General features: G+C 45.9%; 1 protein-coding gene across 1 annotated transcript; it reads right to left on the bottom strand.

Annotated features, from left to right (window-relative positions):
- Positions 1-18,484: 18,484 nt before the first annotated feature.
- On the bottom strand, positions 18,485-20,971 carry LOC123151875 (60S ribosomal protein L7a-2). The gene is made up of 7 exons (XM_044571514.1): positions 20,821-20,971; positions 20,603-20,650; positions 20,312-20,513; positions 19,275-19,444; positions 19,051-19,179; positions 18,879-18,971; positions 18,485-18,786 (listed from the first exon to the last, which is right to left on the bottom strand). The coding sequence occupies exons 1-7, from the start codon at positions 20,821-20,823 to the stop codon at positions 18,655-18,657; spliced, it is 777 nt and encodes a 258-aa protein (XP_044427449.1). The 5' UTR covers positions 20,824-20,971; the 3' UTR covers positions 18,485-18,654.
- Between the last annotated feature and the right edge of the window lie 737 nt (positions 20,972-21,708).

Below are 21,708 nucleotides of genomic sequence, written 5' to 3'. Positions count from 1 at the left end.
AAGGTGGAATGGTTTCACAGTTGATGCCACCCGGAACACCATATCATAATGGTGTGTTCGAACGTCGTAATCACACCCTATTGGATATGGTGCGATGTATGACGTCTCTTACCGATCTACATCTCTCATTTTGGGGTTATGCATTAAAGAAAATTGCATTCACTTTAAATAGGGCACCATCTAAGTCCGTGGAGACGACGCCGTATGAACTATGGTCTGGCAAGAAACCTAAGTTGTTGTTTCTTAAGGTTTGGGGCTACAATGCTTATGTCGATAGGCTTCGGCCAGAAAAGCTCAAACTAAAAGCGGAAAATTGTGTCTTCATAGAATACCCAAACAAGACGATTGGGTATACCTTCTATCTCAGATCTGAGGGCAAAGTGTTTGTCACCATGAAAGGGTCCTTTCTCAAGAAAGAGTTTCTCTCGAAAGAATTGAGTGGGAGGAAGATAGAACTTGATGAGGTTGTTGAACCTTTACTTCAACCAGAGAGTAGCGCAACACAGAAAGGTGTTTCTGTGGCACCTACCTCAGTTGAAGAGAAAGCTAATGATGATGATCATGGAGCTTTAGATCAAGTTACTATTAAACCTCGTAGGTCTACAAGGGTGTGTACAACTTCTGAGTGGTAACCCTGTCTTAAAGGTCATGTTGTTGGATAACGATGAACCTATGAGCTATGGAGAAGCGATGGTGGGCATGAATTCCAACAAATGGCTGGAAGCCATGAAATCCGAGATAGGGTCCATGTATGAGAACAAAGTATGGACTTTGGTGGACTTGCCCCATGATCGGCAAGCCATTGAGAATAAATGAATCTTTAAGAAGAAGACATACGCTGATGGTAATGTCACCATTTATGAAGCTCGACTTGTCTCAAAGAAGTTTCTGGCAAGTTAAAGGAGTTGACTGTGATGATACTTTCTCAATCATAGCGATGCCAAAGTCTGTTAGAATTATGTTAGCAGTTGCTGCATTTTGATTTATGAAATCAGGCAGATGGATGTCAAAACAAAGTTTCCTTGACGGTTTCCGTGAGGAAAGTTTGTATGTGACGCAACCAGAAGGTTTTGTCAATCCTAAGGATGCTAAAAGGTATAAAAACTCCAGCGATCCTTCTATAGACTAGAGCAAGCATCTCAGAGTTGGAACATATGCTTTGATGAGGTGATCAAAGCATTTGGGTTTATACAAAGTTTGCAAGAAACTTGTATTTGCAAGAAAGTGAGCGGGAGCACTATAGCATTTTGATGAGTATATGTGGATGACATATTGTTGATCAGAAATGATGTAGAATTTCTGGAAAGCATAAAGATCGTGTAGTTCGTTTGCTAGAGCTTTCCTAATGTCAAGTATCATTTCCTTAGACCATGAGATCGTGCAACTCCCGGATACTATAGGAGTGCTTTGTGTTGGGGAACGTAGCAGAAATTCAAAATTTTCTACGCATCACCAAGATCAATCTATGGAGAAGTCTACCAACGAGGGAAGGAGAGTGCATATACATACCCTTGTAGATCGCTAAGCGGAAGCGTTCAAGAGAACGTGGTTGATGGAGTCGTACTCGTCGTGATCCAAATCACCGATGATCCTAGTGCCGAACGGACGGCACCTCCGTGTTCAACACACGTACAGCCCGGTGACGTCTCCTACGCCTTGATCCAGCAAGGGGAGAAGGAGAGGTTGGGGAAGACTCCATCCAGCAGCAGCACGATGGCGTGGTGGTGGTGGAGGAGCGTGGTACTTCAGCAGGGCTTCGCCAAGCACCGCAAGAGACGAGGAGGGAGAGGGGTAGGGTTGCGCCAAGAAGGAGAGGAACTCCTCTGTTGGCAGCCCCAAGTCCTCAAGTATATATAGGGGAGAGGGAGGGGTGCGCCCCACCTAGGGTTCCACCCTAGGGGCGGCGGCCAGCCCCAATCCCATCTAGGGTGGTGGCCAAGTGGAGGGGAGAGGGAGGCGCACCAGGCATGGGCCTTAAGGCCCATCTGCCCTTAGGGTTTGCCCCCTCTTCCCCTTAGGCGCATGGGCCTTGGTGGGGAGGCGCCCCAGCCCACTTAGGGGCTGGTCCCTTCCCACTATTGGCCCATGTAGGCCTCCGGGGCTGGTGGCCCCACTTGGTGGACCCCCGGACCCCTCCGGTGGTCCCGGTACACTACCGGTGATGCCCGGAACACTTCCGGTGGCCAAAACCATACTTCCTATATATTAATCTTTACCTCCGGACCATTCCGGAACTCCTCGTGACGTCCGGGATCTCATCCGGGACTCCGAACAACATTCGGTAACCACGTATATCTATTCCCTATAACCCTAGCGTCATCGAACCTTAAGTGTGTAGACCCTACGGGTTCAAGAGTCATGCAGACATGGCCGAGATAACTCTCCGGCCAATAACCAACAGCGGGATCTGGATACCCATGTTGGCTCCCACATGTTCCACGATGATCTTATCGGATGAACCACGATGTCGAGGATTCAATCAATCCCGTATACAATTCCCTTTGTCTAGCGGTACGATACTTGCCCGAGATTCGATCGTCGGTATTCCGATACCTTGTTCAATCTCGTTACTAGCAAGTGTTTTTACTCGTTCCGTAACACATCATCCCGTGATCAACTCCTTGGTCACATTGTGCACATTATGATGATGTCCTACCGAGTGGGCCCAGAGATACCTCTCCGTTTACACGGAGTGACAAATCCCAGTCTCGATTCGTGCCAACCCAACAGACACTTTGGGAGATACCTGTAGTGAACCTTTATAGCCACCCAGTTACGTTGTGACGTTTGGTACACCCAAAGAATTCCTACGGTATCCGGGAGTTGCACAATCTCATGGTCTAAGGAAATGATACTTGACATTAGAAAAGCTTTAGCATACGAACTACACGATCTTTGTGCTAGGCTTAGGATTGAGTCTTGTCCATCACATCATTCTCCTAATGATGTGATCCCGTTATCAACGACATCCAATGTCCATGGTTAGGAAACCGTAACCATCTATTGATTAACGAGCTAGTCAACTAGAGGCTTACTAGGGACATGGTGTTGTCTATGTATCCACACATGTATCTGAGTTTCCTATCAATACAATTCTAGCATGGATAATAAACGATTATCATGAACAAGGAAATATAATAATAACCAATTTATTATTGCCTCTAGGGAATATTTCCAACAGTCTCCCACTTGCACTAGAGTCAATAATCTAGTTCACATCGCCATGTGATTAACACTCACAGGTCACATCACCATGTGACCAACATCCAAGAGTCTACTAGACTCAATGATCTAGTTGACATCACTATGTGATTAACACTCAAAGAGTTCTGGGTTTGATCATGTTATGCTTGTGAGAGAGGTTGCAGTCAACGGGTCTTGCCATATTTAGATCCCTATGTATTTCGCAAAACTTTATGTCATATCGTAGATGCTGCTACCACGTTCCACTTGGAGCTATTCCAAATTGTTGCTCCATTATACGTATCCGGTATCTCTACTCAGAGCTATCCGGATAGGTGTTAAGCTTGCATCGATGTAACTCTTTACGTCGAACTCTTTATCACCTCCATAACCGAGAAACATTTCCTTATTCCTCTAAGGACAATTTTGACCGCTATTTGGTGATCCAGTCCTAGATCACCTTTGTACCCTCTTGCCAGACATGTGGCAAGGCACACATCAGGTGCGGTACTCAGCATGGCATACCGTATAGAGCCTATGACAAGAGCATAGGGGACGACCTTCGTCCTTCCTCTTTCTTCTGCCGTGGTCAAGCTTTGAGTCTTACTCGACTTCACACCTTACAACTCAGGTAAGAACCCCTTCTTTGACTGATCTATTTTGAACTCCTTCAAAAATATGTCAAGGTGTGCGTTCTTTGAAAGTATCATCAGGCGTCTTGATCTATTTCTATAGATCTTGATGCCCAATATGTAAGCAGCTTTATCCAGGTCTTCCTTTGAAAATCACTCTTCAAACAACCGTTTTATGCTTCCCAGAAATTCTACATTATTTCAGATCAACAATATGTCATCCACATATATTTATCAGAAATATTGTAGTGCTCCCACTCACTTTCTTGTAAATACAAGTTTCTAGCAAACATTGTATAAACCTAAAAGCTTTGATCACTCCATCAAAGCATATACTCCGATCCCGAGATGCTTGCTCTAGTCCATAGAAGGATTGTTGGAGCTAGCATACCTTTTAGCATCCTTAGGATCGTCAAAAACTTTTATTGTATCACATACAACTTTTCTTACGAAAACTTGGTAAGAAAACTTGTTTTGACATCCATCTGTAAGATTTCATAATCAAAAAATACAGCTAATGCTAACATGATTCCGACGGACTTAAGCATCGCTACGGGTGAGAAATTCTCATCGTAGTCAACTCCTTGAACTTGTGAAAAGACTCTTTCCCACAAGTCGAGCTTCATAGACGGTAACATTACCGCCCACGTCCGTCTTCTTCTTAAAGATCCATTTATCTCAATGGCTTGCCGATCATCGGGCAGGTCCACCAAAGTCCATACATGAATCCTATCTCGGTTTTCATGGCTTCTAACCATTTGTCGGAATACGGGCCCACCATCGCTTCTCCATAGCTCGTAGGTTCATTGTTGTCTAACAACATGATATCTTAGACAGGATTACCGTACCACTCAGGAGTAGTACATATCCTTGTCGACCTACAATGTTCGATGGCAACTTGATCTGAAGCTTCATGATCACTATCATTAACTTCCTATTCAACAAACGTAGGTGCCACAGAAAACATCTTTCTGTGTTGCATCATTCTCTGGTTGAAATAAAGGTTAGACAACCTCATCAAGTTCTATCTTCCTCCCACTCAATTCTTTCGAGAGAAACTCCTTCTCGAGAAAGGACCCGTTCTTAGCGACAAACAATTTGCCCTCGGATCTGAGATAGAAGGTATACCCAACTGTCACCTTTGGGTATCCTATGAAGATGTGTTTGTCCGCTTTGGGTTCGAGCTTCTCCAGCTGAAGCCTTAAGCATCGCAGCCCCAAACATTAAGAAACGACAACTTTGGTTTCTTGCCAAACCATATTGTTACGACGTCGTCTCAACGGACTTAGATGGTGTCCTATCTAAAGTGAATGCAGCTGTCTCTAACACATAACCTCAAAATGAAAACGGTAGATCGGTAAGAGACATCATAGATCGCACCATATCTCATAAGGTTCGTTTACGACGTCCGGATACACCATTACCTTGTGGTGTTCCAGGTGGCTTCAACTGTGAAACAATTCCACAATGTCTTAAGTGTTTGCCAAACTCATAACTCAGAAATTCTCATTGATCAGATCGTGGGAATTTGATCTTCTTGTTATGATGATTCTTAACTTCACTCTGAAATCGCTTGAACTTTTCAAATGTTTCAGACTTGTGCTTCATTAAGTAAATATACCTATATCTACTCAAATTGTCAGTGAAGATGAGAAAATAGCGATATCCACCGCACGCTTCAATTCTCATTGGATCACACACATCTGCATGTATGATTTCCAACAAGTCACTTGCCCGTTTCATTGTACCTAAAAACGGGGTCTTGGTCATCCTGCCCATGAGGCATGGCTCGCATGTGTCAAGCGATTCAAAATCAAGTGACTCCAAACATCCATCGATATGGAGTTTCTTCATGCATCTTACGCCAATATACCTAAGCGGCAGTGCCACAAGAAAGTGGTACTATCATTATTAACTCTACATCTTTTGGCCTGAACATGTGTATCACCACGACCGAGATTCAATGAACCATTCACATAGGGTGCATGACCATGAAAGGTATCATTCATGTAAACAGAATAACCATTATTCTCTAACTTAAATGAATGGCCGTATTGCAATGAACATGATCTAATCATATTCATGCTCAACGTAGACACCTGATAACATTTATCTAGGTTCAATACTAATCCCGAAGGCAGATGGAGCGTGCGATGGTGATCTCATCAACTTTGGAAACACTCCCAACACACATCGTCACCTCGCCCTTAGCCAGTCTCCGCTTAGTCCGTAGCTTTGTCTTCAAGTCACCAATAATAGTAACTGAACCGGTATCCAATACCCAGGTGCTACCAGGAGTACTGACGAGGTACACATTAATAACACGTATATACTTTGTTGAAGTTGCCAGCCTTCTTATCTACCATGCATTTGGGGTAATTCCGCTACTAGTGACTGTTCCCCTTACAATAGAAGCACTTAGTCTCGGGTTTGGGTTCAACCTTGGGTTCCTTCACTGGAGCGGTAACTGGTTTGCCATCCATGAAGTTTCCCTTCTAGAATTTGCCCTTCTTGAAACCAGTGGTCTTGTTAAACCATCAACACTTGATGCTCCTTCTTGATTTCTACCTTTTACGGTCTTAAGCACCGCGAATAGCTCCGGGATCAACTCCACCCCTCGCATGTCATAGTTCATCACAAAGATCTAGTAGCTTAGTGATAGTGGCTAGAGAACTCTGTCAATCACTATCTGATCTGGAAGTTTAACTCCCACTTGATTTAAGTGATTGTAGCGCCCAGACATTCTGAGCACATGCTCACTAGCTGAGCTATTCTCCTCCATCTTGTTGGCAAAAGAAATTGTCAGAGGTCTCACACCTCTCAACACGGGCATGAGCCTGAAATCCCAATTTCAGCTCTTGGAACATCTCATATGTTCTATGGCGTTCAAAACGTCATTGGAATCCCGATTCTAAGCTGTAAAGTATGGTGCACTAAACTATCAAGTAGTCATCAGGATGTGTCTGTCAGGTGTTCACAACATCCACAGACGACGTTGTAGGGGTTTGCACATCGAGCGGTGCATCAAAGACGTAAGCCTTCTGTGTAGCAGTGAGGACACTCCTCGGACTACGTACCTAGTCCACATCAGTGCTTACAATATCTTTCAACTTGGTCTTTCTCTAGGAACGTATTGAAATAGGGAGCTACAATGTGAGCTATTTATCTACAACATATTTGCAAAGACAATTTAGACTATGTTCATGATAATTGAGTTCATCTAATGAACTCCCAGTCAGATAGACATCCCTCTAGTCATCTAAGTGAAACATGATCCGAGTCAACTAGGCCGTGTCCGATCATCACGTGAGACGGACTAGTCAACATCGGTGAACATCTTCATGTTGATCGTATCTTCTATACGACTCATGCTCGACCTTTCGGTCTTCTGTGTTCCGAGGCCATGTCTGTACATGCTAGGCTCGTCAAATCAACCTAAGTGTTTCGCATGTGTTCCGAGGCCATGTCTGTACATGCTAGGCTCGTCAACACCCGTTGTATTCGAACATAAGAATCTATCACACCCGATCATCACGTTGTGCTTTAAAATGACGAACTTTCGCAACGGTGCACAGTTAGGGAGAACACTTCTTTTGAAATTTTAGTGAGGGATCATCTTATTTAAGCTACCGTCGTTCTAAGCAAATAAGATGTATAAACATGATAAACATCACATGCAATCAAATAGTGACATGATATGGCCAATATCATTTTGCTCCTTTTGATCTCCATCTTCGGGGCTCCATGATCATCGTTGTCACCGGCACGACACCATGATCTCCATCATCATGATCTCCATCATCATGTCTTCTTGAAGTTGTCTCGTCATCTATTACTTCTACTACTATGGCTAACGCTTTAGCAATAAAGTAAAGTAATTACATGATGTTTATGTTGACACGCAGGTCATAAATAAATTAAGACAACTCCTATGGCTCCTGCCGGTTGTCATAATCATCGACATGCAAGTCATGATTCCTATTACAAGAACATGATCAATCTCATACATCACATATATCATTCATCACATCCTTTTGGCCATATCACATCACAAGGCATATGCTGCAAAAACAAGTTAGACGTCCTCTAATTGTTGTTGCAAGTTTTTACGTGGCTGCTATAGGTTTCTAGCAAGAACGTTTCTTACCTACGCCAAAACCACAACATGATATGCCAATTTCTATTTACCCTTCATAAGGACCCTTTTCATCGAATCCGATCCGACTAAAGTGGGAGAGACAGACACCCGCTAGCCACCTTATGCAACTAGTGCATGTCAGTCGGTGGAACCAGTCTCACGTAAGAGTACTTGTAAGGTCGGTCCGGGCCGCTTCATCCCACAATGCTGCCGAATCAAGATTGGACTAGTAACGGTAAGCATATTGAACAAAATCGACGCCCACAACAACTTGTGTTCTACTCGTGCATAGAAACTACGCATAGACCTAGCTCATGATGCCACTGTTGGGGAACGTAGCAAAAATTCAAAATTTTCTACGCATCACCAAGATCAATCTATGGAGAAGTCTACCAACGAGGGAAGGAGAGTGCATCTACATACCCTTGTGGATCGCTACGCGGAAGCGTTCAAGAGAACGGGGTTGATGGAGTCGTACCCGTCGTGATCCAAATCACCGATAATCCTAGTGCCGAACGGACGGCACCTCCGTGTTCAACAAACGTACAGCCTGGTGACGTCTCCTACGCCTTGATCCAGCAAGGGGAGAAGGAGAGGTTGGGGAAGACTCCATCCAGCAGCAGCACGACGGCGTGGTGGTGGTGGAGGAGCGTGGTACTTCAGCAGGGCTTCGCCAAGCACCGCAAGAGACGAGGAGGGAGAGGGGTAGGGCTACGCCAAGAAGGAGAGGAACTCCTCTGTTGGCAGCCCCAAGTCCTCAAGTATATATAGGGGAGAGGGAGGGGTGCGCCCCACCTAGGGTTCCACCCTAGGGGCGGCGGCCAGCCCCAATCCCATCTAGGGTGGCGGCCAAGTGGAGGGGGAGAGGGAGGCGCACCAAGCATGGGCCTTAAGGCCCATCTGCCCTTAGGGTTTGCCCCCTCTTCCCCTTAGGCGCATGGGCCTTGGTGGGGAGGCGCCCCAGCCCACTTAGGGGCTGGTCCCTTCCCACTATTGGCCCATGTAGGCCTCCGGGGCTAGTGGCCCCACTTGGTGGACCCCCGGACCCCTCCGGTGGTCCCGGTACACTACCGGTGATGCCCGGAACACTTCTGGTGGCCAAAACCATACTTCCTATATATTAATCTTTACCTCCGGACCATTCCGGAACTCCTCGTGACATCCGGGATCTCATCCGGGACTCCGAACAACATTCGGTAACCACGTATATCTATTCCCTATAACCCTAGTGTCATCGAACCTTAAGTGTGTAGACCCTACGGGTTCGGGAGTCATGCAGACATGGTCGAGATAACTCTCCGGCCAATAACCAACAGCGGGATCTGGATACCCATGTTGGCTCCCACATGTTCCACGATGATCTCATCGGATGAACCACGATGTCGAGGATTCAATCAATCCCGTATACAATTCGCTTTGTCTAGTGGTATGATACTTGCCCGAGATTCGATCGTCGGTATCCCGATACCTTGTTCAATCTCGTTACTGGCAAGTCTCTTTACTCGTTCCGTAACACATCATCCCGTGATCAACTCCTTGGTCACATTGTGCACATTATGATGATGTCCTACCGAGTGGGCCCAGAGATACCTCTCCGTTTACACAGAGTGACAAATCCCAGTCCCGATTTGTGCCAACCCAACAGACACTTTCGGAGATACCTGTAGTGAACCTTTATAGCCACCCAGTTACGTTGTGACGTTTGGTACACCCAAAGCATTCCTACGGTATCCGGGAGTTGCACAATCTCATGGTCTAAGGAAATGATACTTGACATTAGAAAAGCTTTAGCATACGAACTACACGATCTTTGTGCTAGGCTTAGGATTGGGTCTTGTCCATCACATTATTCTCCTAATGATGTGATCCCGTTATCAACGACATCCAATGTCCATGGTCAGGAAACCGTAACCATCTATTGATCAACGAGCTAGTCAACTAGAGGCTTACTAGGGACATGGTGTTGTCTATGTATCCACACATGTATCTGAGTTTCCTATCAATACAATTCTAGCATGGATAATAAACGATTATCATGAACAAGGAAATATAATAATAACCAATTTATTATTGCCTCTAGGGCATATTTCCAACACTTTGGGTGTATCAAATGTCACAACGTAACTGGGTGGCTATAAAGGTGCACTACAGGTATCTCCGAAAGTGTCTGTTGGGTTGGCACGAATCAAGACTAGGATTTGTCACTCCATATGACGAAGAGGTATCTTTGTGCCCACTCGGTAATGCATCATCATAATGAGCTCAATGTGACTAAGGAGTTAGCCACGGGATCATGTGTTATAGAACGAGTAAAGAGACTTGCCGGTAACGTGATTGAACGAGGTACGGGAATACCGACGATCGAATCTCGGGCAAGTAACATACCGATGGACAAAGGGAATTGTATACGGGATTGATTTAATCCCCAATATCGTGGTTCATCCGATAAGATCATCGTGGAACATGTGGGAGCCAATATGGGTATCCAGATCCCGCTATTGGTTATTGACCAGAGAGGTGTCTCGGTCATGTCTGCATGGTTCCCGAACACGTAGGGTCTACACACTTAAGGTTCGGTGACGCTAGAGTTGTAATTGGAGTAGTATGTGGTTACCGAAGGTTGTTTGGAGTCCCGGATGAGATCCTGGACGTGACGAGGAACTTCGGAATGGTCCGGAGGTGAAGATCGATATATTGGACGAAGGGTATTGGAGTCCGGAATGGTTATGGGGGTACCGGATGACGACCAGCATGACCGAAAGGAGTTTCGGAGGCCCCAGCAAGCGTTGGGGGGCCTTATGGGCCAAGGGGAGGGGGCACACCAGCCCACTAAGGGGTTGTGAGCCCCTCCCACCCCATCTCACGTAACCTGGAGAGGTGGGGGCGCCTCCCCGGCTTGGGGGGCAAGTTTCCTAGGAGTGGGGGTGCCCAAACCCATCTAGGGTTTCCCCTGTGGCCACCGCCCCTCCCCTAGGGAACCCTAGGGTGCCTCCTCCTCCCCCTTCCCCCTATATATAGTGAGGGAGAGAGAGGGCAGCCGCACCCCCTTCCCTGGCGCAGCCCCTCCCTCCTCCAACACCTCCTCCTCTTCCGTAGTGCTTAGCGAAGCTCTGCCGAAGAACCACGAGCTTCACCACCACCACGTCGTCGTGCTGCTGGAGTTCTCCCTCAACTTCTCCTCTCCCCTTGCTGGATCAAGAAGGAGGAGACGTCCCCGGGTTGTACGTGTGTTGAACATGGAGGTGCCGTCCGTTCGGCGCTTGGGTCGGATCTTCCGCGATTTGAATCGCCGCGAGTACGACTTCATCAACCTCGTTCTTGTAACGCTTTCTCTTAGCGATCTTCAAGGGTATGAAGATGCACTCCTTCTTTCTTGTTGCTAGCATCTCCTAGATTGATCTTGGTGACACGTAGGAAATTTTGAATTATTACTACATTCCGCAACATAATGTGCATCAATATGCGTTCACGAGTGAAATGAATCATGCACACGCTGCTAGAACACCCCCTTGCTCCTGCCTACCAAATTCGCCGATACGGCCAACCACGCATCGTCGAGGGTGTCGCACTCCTATGTGGTTGTCGTCCGCATCCGGCAAAGTCCGCCAACTTTGTCTAGTTTTACGGGAAAAAGTGTGTCCGCACCGCTCAATGGATCGATACAAAATCGCGTTGGATGACGCAACACGTTCGGATCACGCGGTACAAACATATGCGAACGGTTTAAGGTCAGTGTTGTACATGTACTGATATTAAGTGCTTTGAGTCGCAAACCCATGTGTATGTCACGTGATATCACAACCTTTCCATGCCTGTTCCACTACGGCATTTCTCTGCCAAGGACACGGATAAGTCCTTGAAAATGGAGATACATGTGTGCCCATTCATGTTAAAATAAGTGTGGATCAAATGTTGTGCAAATCATGAATCCGCGAAGATGAACAAGCGGGGCCATTTTCATTGGTACCTCGTCAGGGTATGTCATCAGTGACCGCAAATCATCACTCAAGGATTTCTCATTCTGACCCGTAAGTGCTATGCGTTCTATCAATGACAGTTAATTTGGAAGTTGGTCCGTGATAACTTTCCCGTCAAAATGTTAGATTATCAAGTGTTATCTCTGACAATGTCTTTCCCGTTTGCCTATATATGTGGCTGTTACTGGAACAACATGTATTCTTCTGTGTGCCATTTTGGCCAGCTGCTGAGGAGGTGAGCCGGCAGTCTACATTGCTGAGGCTTGTCAGATTGGTGCACTCTTAGTCCGAAAGGCCTCTTCGAAGCCTCTTGGTCGAAAAGCTTGTTAATTTGATTAACACATTATCTCGGAAACACAATTGCATGCGTGTCCAATGTTAGTTAGGTCGCCGTTGTTATTTTCGTCCATGTAACTATCGATGTACCTATGACATCGGTAATTATATCTTTGGTGTAGATGGATCGAAGATGGATGGATGACAATAATGTGACCGATGATCTCATCGAAAAGTTGGAAGGGTTTCTTCAATCGCCTTCCAACACATGGAGGTGAATGGCACAGGAAAGATGTGTTGTCCATGTCGTAGATGTGACAACAAGAAAATTTTCAAATGGAAAGATGAACCGCAGTATCATTTGGTGAAGAGGGATTTTACTAATGGTTATACACATTCAAAAATAGACGTTGAGCATGCAGCGGGTGTTGGGGATATCCACGAGACATGCCTATAATGACCTAAACTACATGGATGCTTATAGATATTCCATGACCACATTTGGACAACTTCATGACACCACCTCGCTCGGACGAGTATCGAATGGTCACTCGGCTAGATCATCACTCGGATGAAAGGAGCGGAATAGTCAGAAGAAGCAACTATAGTGACGTCACCATGGTGAAGACGTTTTGTCAGAGAATTAAAGCGCTTGTTACTTCTTGTAGTGGACGAGAGTAATTGCTGAAACAACGCCCCTTATAATGTAGGAGAGGGAGGGGTGGCACACTCTATATAAGCCACTCTCGACCAAGGCAAGGGTTCGCAACTTCTGTAATATAGCATCCATACACAGAGAAACAAACTCCTCGGAGTACAGACCGTAGGGTTGTTACCTCTGCCGTGAGGGGCTTTAACCTGCCAATTTCCGTGTGTCACCCATACATGTTGCATGTTTATGTAGGGTCTTTTTCATGCATGGTGACATAGCTGTATGTTGAGAGAATTGAAGTTAGTGAAAATCAATTATTTAATTCATGCATGATGGCAAGGTGAGCTGGCATGTTAAGAGAATTGAAGTTAGTGAAGATCAACTATTTAAGTATATAGATTAACTTCTCGCAAAGAAGGAATTGGCGTGGTAATTCTCTACAATTGAAGAATGAGAGGATCGGTTGTATTAAAAACTGTTTGTCACATTCCCGCAAAGGAAAAACTACTGGAGTAGCTTTATATGTCCTGCGTGCGTACATACATACATACATACATACATACATGCATGCATACATTGGGCTCCTGTAAAAAGAGACCGTGTCCTTCAAATGTACACGCTGACCAGTTGCAACAGCTAGCGCTATCGCCCAGTTTAATTAGAGCGATGCTAGACCCACGTAAAGTTACGTGAGATTTTTACATAAAAGCTGACTTGGTGGTAGTTAATTGGATTAGGATTAGTGGCTGGGGCCCATTCAGTTAAAATCAGGGGGCCGAGAAAGTTATTGAGGGAAAGTTATGTAAGTCTTCGTAAGCTCTTTCGTAGGTGTAGCATTATTGGTTTAGTTAACACGCGCAGGCGCAGAGGTCTGACCCCTCTCTAATGCTAACGTATGTAGTACATCATCGATCGTGCCGTCCCTCTGAATCTGGCCAGGATTTCATCACGCCACCAATCAAGCGAGACTGTTGCGAGAGCAAGAAGGAAAAGGAAACGATCTCCATCGAGCGAACAACCAGAAACAAAGAACGGTCCCCGAAGAGGAAAGCTAGGGCAGGCTGGGGCAAAGACAGGGCCGACGCACTGCTCAAGGAGCGAGCCAGGGAAAACAACGTTAATCTGCAGCCTCTTTCGTCCTATCTCGACCCTCTCTTCTCCTCCGTATCCGCAGAAAAACAATCTCGGTTCAGCGGGGCGTCTCGGCGCCCAAGGTGAATATGCGTTGGTCCCTCGCGTGCATGTAGGCGGCACGTGAGCTGCTCGGAGCCTATGGGCACGCCGTGACTCAGCCGTGTCCGGAGGAAAGTGACCACAGTTCGCAAGTTGGGCCGTCGCTTTTCCTTCCTGCTTTGGCATCTTCTCGGTGAATTTCTCGCGCCTGTGGATGCTCAGAGCAGAGCCTCACTCACTCCAGCAGTTTTTACAGGACGCGCCCTTCACTCTCAGGCGGTAAATAAAGAGTGTCAGTTTTAACAGTGTTTTTTTTTTCTTCATCTGTCACGAGACTTCGTGAAAACGAGAATTTAGTTGTCGGGAAAGCGGCGTGGTCGACACTATCTACGAGCCTCACGTTTCTGCTGAAAAGCCGCTGGCTCTAGAAAAAGAGTGTTCGGCTCAAGATATTTTCCTCGCTCCTGCCCAAGCTGTTAGATCTGCATCATCATTCCCGTTTGATCCTCCGTGCTTGTTGGGAAAGTCGTTATCCATAGCGTTCGCGAGCCTCACATTTTTGGGCCAACATGCATGGGCCAGACCGTGCGCCGTCCTTGCGCCGAAAAAGGTCACGTCACGTTGGGTGGCCGAAGCGTGGCCCACGGTATGCTCCACGAGAGATTTCGGAGGCCTGCGGATGCTAATTTTACTCAAAATGAAACCTTTCTTTACGGGGTCTCGAAAAAGAATAACTTCATTGCTAATAATTTCTGCCACTGTGGATCTCTCACACACACTGTCGCATTCCCTAAACACACAAACAAACACGCGCGCGCGCGCACGTTGTCACACATATGCTGACAAACTTCTCTCAAAAAACATATGCTAACGAACCCAGACAACACTTGAACGTACGCACACAATTTCCTGCTATTTAGCAAAACTCCACGGAATGGGGATATCACACGGAAAGAAGGTATGGGCCAAGATTGTGGCCAATTATGAGGTACGGCAGGGCTGGTTTTGTTCCGTTGGTGCCACTTGCGCGTCCTTGCCACGCGAGACAACGATTGAAAGAACCAAAAGATGGAATGAAACGCCAAGGGGAACATTATCGCTTGCTGCCAACATATGCATTCGGTTTTTTCCGTTGCTTCAAAGCCAGGAGGGAGTATTTTGTTGCAGGAAGTGTGATACGAATTCATAATCATGTCTGTAGTTTATAGGGTCCGTCTATGTTACATCTCGATGTGAGATAATATCTCACATCTAAACATGGTGTCAATGTTATCTTATTTTTTGTCTTGTTTGTTTGATTGAATTTGTCAAAGCCCCCAAAAAACCAGCTCGTCCAGCACGTCCGCCCGTGTGACCGGCCTTAACGTATATCTCATCGCTAGCTCTGCACAATGCATGTGCGATGGTGCAGCTGCGCCGTGGCGTGGTTTGAATTGGGAATGAACGTACGCGATGCAGTGCTGGATGTAGTTTATGCGTCCGATAGCATACTTTTACAAGTATGTCTCTGGTCGCTAGCTTCTACTCCCTCCGTTCCGAATTACTTGTTTTGGATTTGTCTAGATACGGATGTATCTAGACTCATTTTAGTGCTAGATATCTTCGTATCTAGAAAAATCTAAGACAAGTAATTCGGAACGGAGGGAGTAATAGGCTAACAATGATTTGTTGTTGTTTTCCCCTTATCTTTTTTGCATTTTTCACGAAAAATATTATTTATGAATTTACATGAATGTTTTCAAATTGGAATTTTTTAACGAATACGAAAATTGTTTTAATATAGGGTGAACAATCCTTTAACATATGGTGACCATTTGCTGAACATACACTAACTTTTTGTAGTATGATGGACTTTTTTAATTATACACGATGACCATTTCTTTAATATGCACTGAACATTTTTAGTACACACTTAACCTCTTTTGAGATACGATGAGCTTCCTTTTAATATATGGTGGTGACAATTTTATAGTATGCATTGAATTATTTTAAATTCATACTGAACAATTGATTGTGCATTCAAAAAATGTTCATGGAGTAGAAAAATATTCACGATATTCAAATTTTGTTCGCAGATTCAAAAAATGTTCGCTGATTCAAAAAAATATGTTCATAAATTTCCAAAATATTCATAATTTGAAAAGGATTTAGGAATTATAAAAAAAATAAAAAGGAAAGGAAATAAAGAAAAAAAACAAAAAGAATTTTAACAAATAAACTATAGTCCCTGTTGCAAGTCGAGAGTGGACTTGCAACAGGAGGAAAAAAAACTATGGGCCTAGTTGCGAGTTGGGTTTGGACTTGCAACTCGAACATGTACACAAAACTACGATGCCTGTTGTGAGTCGATGGTGAACTTGCAATTGGGATTGAAATAAATGGACTGGTGGTGAGTCAGAGGCTGGACTTGCAACTGAGACAACAACAAAACCTTGCCCCTAGTTACGAGTCAAGGGTGGACTTGCAACCGGGATGAAAACAAACTAGGTCCTAGTTGTGAGTCGAGGATGGACTTGCAACTGGGACAACTACACAAAACTACGATGCCAACTGCATGTCGAGGGTGCACTTGCAACTGGCAAAACAAACGACCCAGTTGTTAGTTAAAGGGTGGACTTGCAACAGGGACAACAACGAAACTATAGGCCCAGTCGCGAGTCGAGGGTGGATTTGTAACCGAGACAACTACAAAACTACGAGCCGAGTTGCGAGTCGAAGGTGGACTTGCAACTAGGATGAAACAAACAACATACCTAGTTGCGAGTCAAGGGTGGATTTGCAACTGGGATAACTACACAAAACTAAGATGTCCGTCGTGAGTCGAGGGTGGACTTGCAACCGGAATGAAAACAAACGACCTAGTTGCGAGTCATAGATTGGACTTACAAAAGGGACACCAACAAAACCATGGCCCAAGTTGCAAGTCGAGGTGGACTTGCAACTGGCATGAAAACAAACAACGACCTAGTTCCGAGTCGAGGATTAACTCGCAACTGGGAGAACTACACAAAACTACGATGTCAGTTGCAAGTTGAGGGTGCACTTGCAACTAGCAAAACAAAAGGCCTAGTTGTGAGTCGGAGGAACAGGGACAACAACAAAACTACGGGCCGAGTTGTGAGTTGTGGGAGGACATGTAACTGGGACAACTACAAAACTGCAAGCCTAGACGCCACTTGGGCGCGCACCCGCGGCGGCGTCCTCGTCATCAACGAGGGCGGCCGCCCTTTCCTTCGTCCTACTGCCTCGTCAGGCCGAAGACCGAGCCGGGCTTGCTCCCCGTGAAGAAGGAGCACGAGGCCATGGCCACCGATGACGAGATCGCCGTCAAGTGGACGAAGGCGGACTACGTCCGCGAGCAGATGGAGCGCCAGCGCCGGGCCTTCGAGGAGATGGCCGCTCGGCGTCGCGGACACGCGGAGGGCGGCGACGTCATCCTCGACAGCGACGACGAGGAAGCGCCCGGGACGTCCAACCCCCCGCGCATCGACGATGCTGGTCAGGGGTGCAATAGGGACGGCGGCGGCACCCAGCACGGCGTCGATGATGACGGCGACTATACCCGATTCTACAGGCTGCTCGGCATGTAGAAGGCAGAAGGCGGCGGTGGCTAGGCGTAGTTGTCGTTTTTAGTTTGTGTTTTTAAATTTTTGTACAAATAGTCAAATATCAATGAAATCGCTTAGTCCGGACGAAATTGTGTCGTGTTTGACTGATTTTAGAGATGGTCCTAAACGGCTGGAAGATGCTCTTAGGATTGTGCGTCATTTAGGGTTGTGCCTGGAGTTGGTCTAATGAGCACAGAGTACATTATACACCCTCTATGAAGTGTGTTAGTTTTGGGCCAAGGTTAGTTTTACAAACTTCTTGTCGTAGTTTACATAAATTGAACAGGTTTAAGGCGGACAGTTCCCCCATTTAGGGTCGTGCCTTGAAGTTGGCCTAATGAGCATTTTGGAGGATTCTAATCCTTAAGAACTTTGCTTATGTGGGTTGTTTGATTCTTAGGATTGTAAACCATAGGCATTTTTTCATAGGATTCATTCACATAGATTTCATAAGAAATTTTCCATCCACTTGGCCTTCTTTGATTCATAGGATAGGAATAAAAAAATCATAGAAAATGAGATGGCATGCATGTCAATTCCTATAAAGAAAAAGATGTCATTTGGTGCTTAGGATAGGCTATTGTTTTTTTTCTTCAAAACATGAAGGATCGATTCCTATCCTACATAGGAATAGGAATCCATTCCTACAAACCAAAGGCTTCAAAAGAATTTTTTCTTTGCAAATCCTACAAAAATCCTACAAACCAAAAGAGGCCTCAAACCTCTTCGAAAGAATCCCAGGTTTTCCCTATTCCTGTGTTTCGGAAATCCTACAAATCAAAGGGGCCCTAAATTCAATTCCCCAGTGGTCACATTCCTTTAATACACACACATAACCAATGAGCTTGATCATGGATACTAACTGGCATTAAACAAAAATACTTCCTTCTTACACTGTTCTTTCCAAGATGTCTCGGACAAACAAAAATGACTTTCAAAACTGAAGCCAAACAGCCACAGTATGCTTGCACACTACTCAAGGATGAGCAATAGATATGGTTTAACAATGCTAAACTTAGTTCATCCGCTGCGCAGCCTCCTTTGCGATAAGCCTTTCCCTGGCCTTGGTCTTCGCTTGCGACTTGGAGCCCATGACACCACCACCCCACTTCTTCCTAACCTCATCAAATTTGTCGTTGAAGTTCGCCTGTGAATTAGTCAATAAACGGTTAGTTGACAAGTACGCAGCAAAGATGGAAAAAAAACAATACAAACAAATGAAATCATAGCCCCACAAACCTTAATAGCCTCAAGGATCTTGCTGAACTCAAGCTTATCCTCATTCTTCACTGTGGTCAGGCACAGAACAGAGGCAGTCTTCTTGTGAACAATCTATAGAAATTATCCATTAGATCCTTGTGTTCAATAGATAACATTAACACACACAAGTAGGTAGCAGCAGAAACTATACCGATCCAAGGCGAGATTTTCCCTTGACAATGCAGTAAGGGACCTCCATTTTCCTGCAAAGAGCAGGGAGCCACACAACCAGCTCAATCGGATCAACATCATGAGCTATGACAACCAGCTGGGCTTTACTCTGCAAGAAGGCATACAAACTTGAATTGTCAACAAAGTGCAAGATAAGTCTATCAGCTGCCAATGCAAATAACAAAGGAAAGCAGAAGAACATGCCTGCTCGATTAGGTAGGTAACATGGTTAAGGCCATACTTAACAACTATTGGCTTCTTGGCCTCAACAGTCTTCCCTTCAGCTTCAGCCTGGGCCCTCTTTAGAAGCCTCTCCTTCTTGGCAGCTTTGTCTTCAGGCCGGTACTTAAGAAGCATCTTGAACAAGTTTGTTGCTGAAATAGAAGTTTGAAAGTTGGTCAGTTAAAGAGAATAGCAGGGGATTGAAGGTGGTATGCACTTAACAGAACATTACAACAAACAACATAATCAGTCAGAACTATCCACAATGCCATAAGATGATTTACAAAAGTTGTAGAATGTTTTAATGATATACACCTCCATTACTCCTTAATACAGTTCAACGGAGCTTTTAAGTTTTATGAAACTAGTTGGGATCGGTAAAAACATCTTGCAGTCTTTGTTTGATTAATTCAATCCTTGACAAGACAAACTGGGCTACCAGGGTATGACCCTCCCAAATTAAATAAATAAGTACTGCAATAAATATTATTAGGCCTAGTACATGTAGATATATTTTCTTTTAGACCCAAACTCAAAATTAGATTGAACATTCAATCCAAATCACAGCACCAGTGGTGGCCATGCCCATAATTCTGATTTCAATCGACATCACAACTTGTGCAAAACACAAGCAAAAATTATTCATTTTAGAATATAAACAACCATCAAACAGTTTGGATGTATTGACATCACAGGGTCGTAAGTCTAGAACTACCATTGCATGCCTCAAATGTCGCTAAAAAAGCTTGGAGATGCTACCAAGGCCTAAACCAATGACATAAGTTAACATACAGCTGGTAACTAAATAGGTGTGACTACTTAAGTAGGTTGTCATGTGCACAACATCCGCAAATGAGAGAAAACTATAGACCCACAAGTGAGAACGTAATCTAAGATTCGAGTCTGTTGCACGAAGGATTGTGTCTAGTAGCTATCCTAGTTCCTACTTCATCAGTACTAGCTTAGCATGGACAAAACAGAAAAACACATCATAATAAACATTTAGGTTGTATGTATACCAAGGTTCTTGTCGAGGGTGCGGGTGAACTGGTGGAGTGCCGGGGGCACCTTGAGGCGCTGCTTGAGGATGCGGCGCTGGCGCTGGATTCGCACAACCTTGGGCCACTTAACGAAGCGGTGTAGGTCCTTCTTGGGCGGGAGGGCGCCGCCGATACCGAATTGCTTCGGCCTCTTCTCGAACAGCGGGTTGGTCACCTTATCCTGTACCAGCAACCAACATATCAGCGAACCGCACTAAGAACAGAACGGATCGAAGGGAAGCAGAGAGGTTTCAGTGAGCGGAGGCGCACCGTTTTCTTCTTCGCCGGGACCGGCGCCTTGCCGCCTCGCTTAGGGGCCTGCAAGATTCGGATCAAGCGACGATAATCAGTGGCTCGCACCGCAGCGGCAAAGATCCAAGTGAAGTAGCCCGAGGATGCCCCAAGAAAGCATCACGAAACATCCCCGCTCCAATTACGAAGCGAGATTTTGAATGGACCGGACGGGTGAGGAAAGACATGGAGCGTACCATTTCGCCGGCGGCTGGTTGAGGTCAGCGGAGCGACGGCGAGGGGGCAGACGGAGGCGGGGGAGACGCGGTTCGGAAGCCAGGCGGCGCCTTTATAAGGGCTAGTTCGATAAGAAGGAAGCTTACGGAGCGTTGGATGCGGGGTGGGGTGGGCACGGGCTGCTCTGACCGTCCGTCGTGAGGATTAGGGTTTTGGAGGTCGTAGTTGGGCTAAACAGGCCTTGTTTTTTTTTTTTTGAGGGTCGGCTAAACAGGCCTTGTTGTGCAGAAGATGATGAGAGGTCTTTTGGTTTGGGCTGGGCTGTGATAACTAGAAGGTGGCCCAATCGTATTGTAACTTTCCATATCCAGACAGGCCTGGTCCTGCATAAGGTTACTAGGCATTTGTATTTGAGGAAAGTATCGTTTTCCCCCTCAAATCCTTCATGATGGATCAAATCCCCCCTCAAGTCTAAAACCGGATTAATCACCCCCTCAAATCTGTAATACCGGATCAATCAGGCCCCGAGTGGTTTTGAGCAGGATTTTAGGTGGTTTTGGAGAAGAATCGCACGATTTCGAACTTGTCGGGTGGCGGCGAGCGAGCCCGTCGAGGACTTTGCTACCAGCTCATTCTCCACGTGTCCATCATGACGTACTGCAGCAGTAGCCACGCTATGCCCATTTGTGCCGCCATCTGCAGCCTGCGCGTCTCGGCGCACGCGGCCATGGTGGCCACTGTGCCAGTCGCCGTCGCGTGCCCGATCCCCATGAGCCGCAGCGGCGCAAACGCCACGGATGATGCGACGGCCCTGTTATGATCGTGACGCAGGTGGCGACGAGCACCGCCTCGATGGACGTCGGCGGCGCTGCCCGTGATGTGGGAGTCCGTCTTCGTGCCCTGCTGCA

This window comes from Triticum aestivum, chromosome 7A (assembly GCF_018294505.1).
Source record: "Triticum aestivum cultivar Chinese Spring chromosome 7A, IWGSC CS RefSeq v2.1, whole genome shotgun sequence".
Classification (NCBI taxonomy): Eukaryota; Viridiplantae; Streptophyta; class Magnoliopsida; order Poales; family Poaceae; genus Triticum; species Triticum aestivum.
The sequence above is the reverse complement of the archived record's forward strand: the minus strand, read 5'-3'. Positions and strand labels throughout refer to the sequence as shown.

Coding starts and splice junctions, on each gene's coding strand:
- LOC123151875 (XM_044571514.1), bottom strand. Junction 20,514..20,602: donor TCCCGGCGAAGAAGAAAACG/GTGCGCCTCCGC, acceptor TTGCTGGTACAG/GATAAGGTGACCAACCCGCT. Junction 18,787..18,878: donor AGATCCTTGAGGCTATTAAG/GTTTGTGGGGCT, acceptor ACTAATTCACAG/GCGAACTTCAACGACAAATT.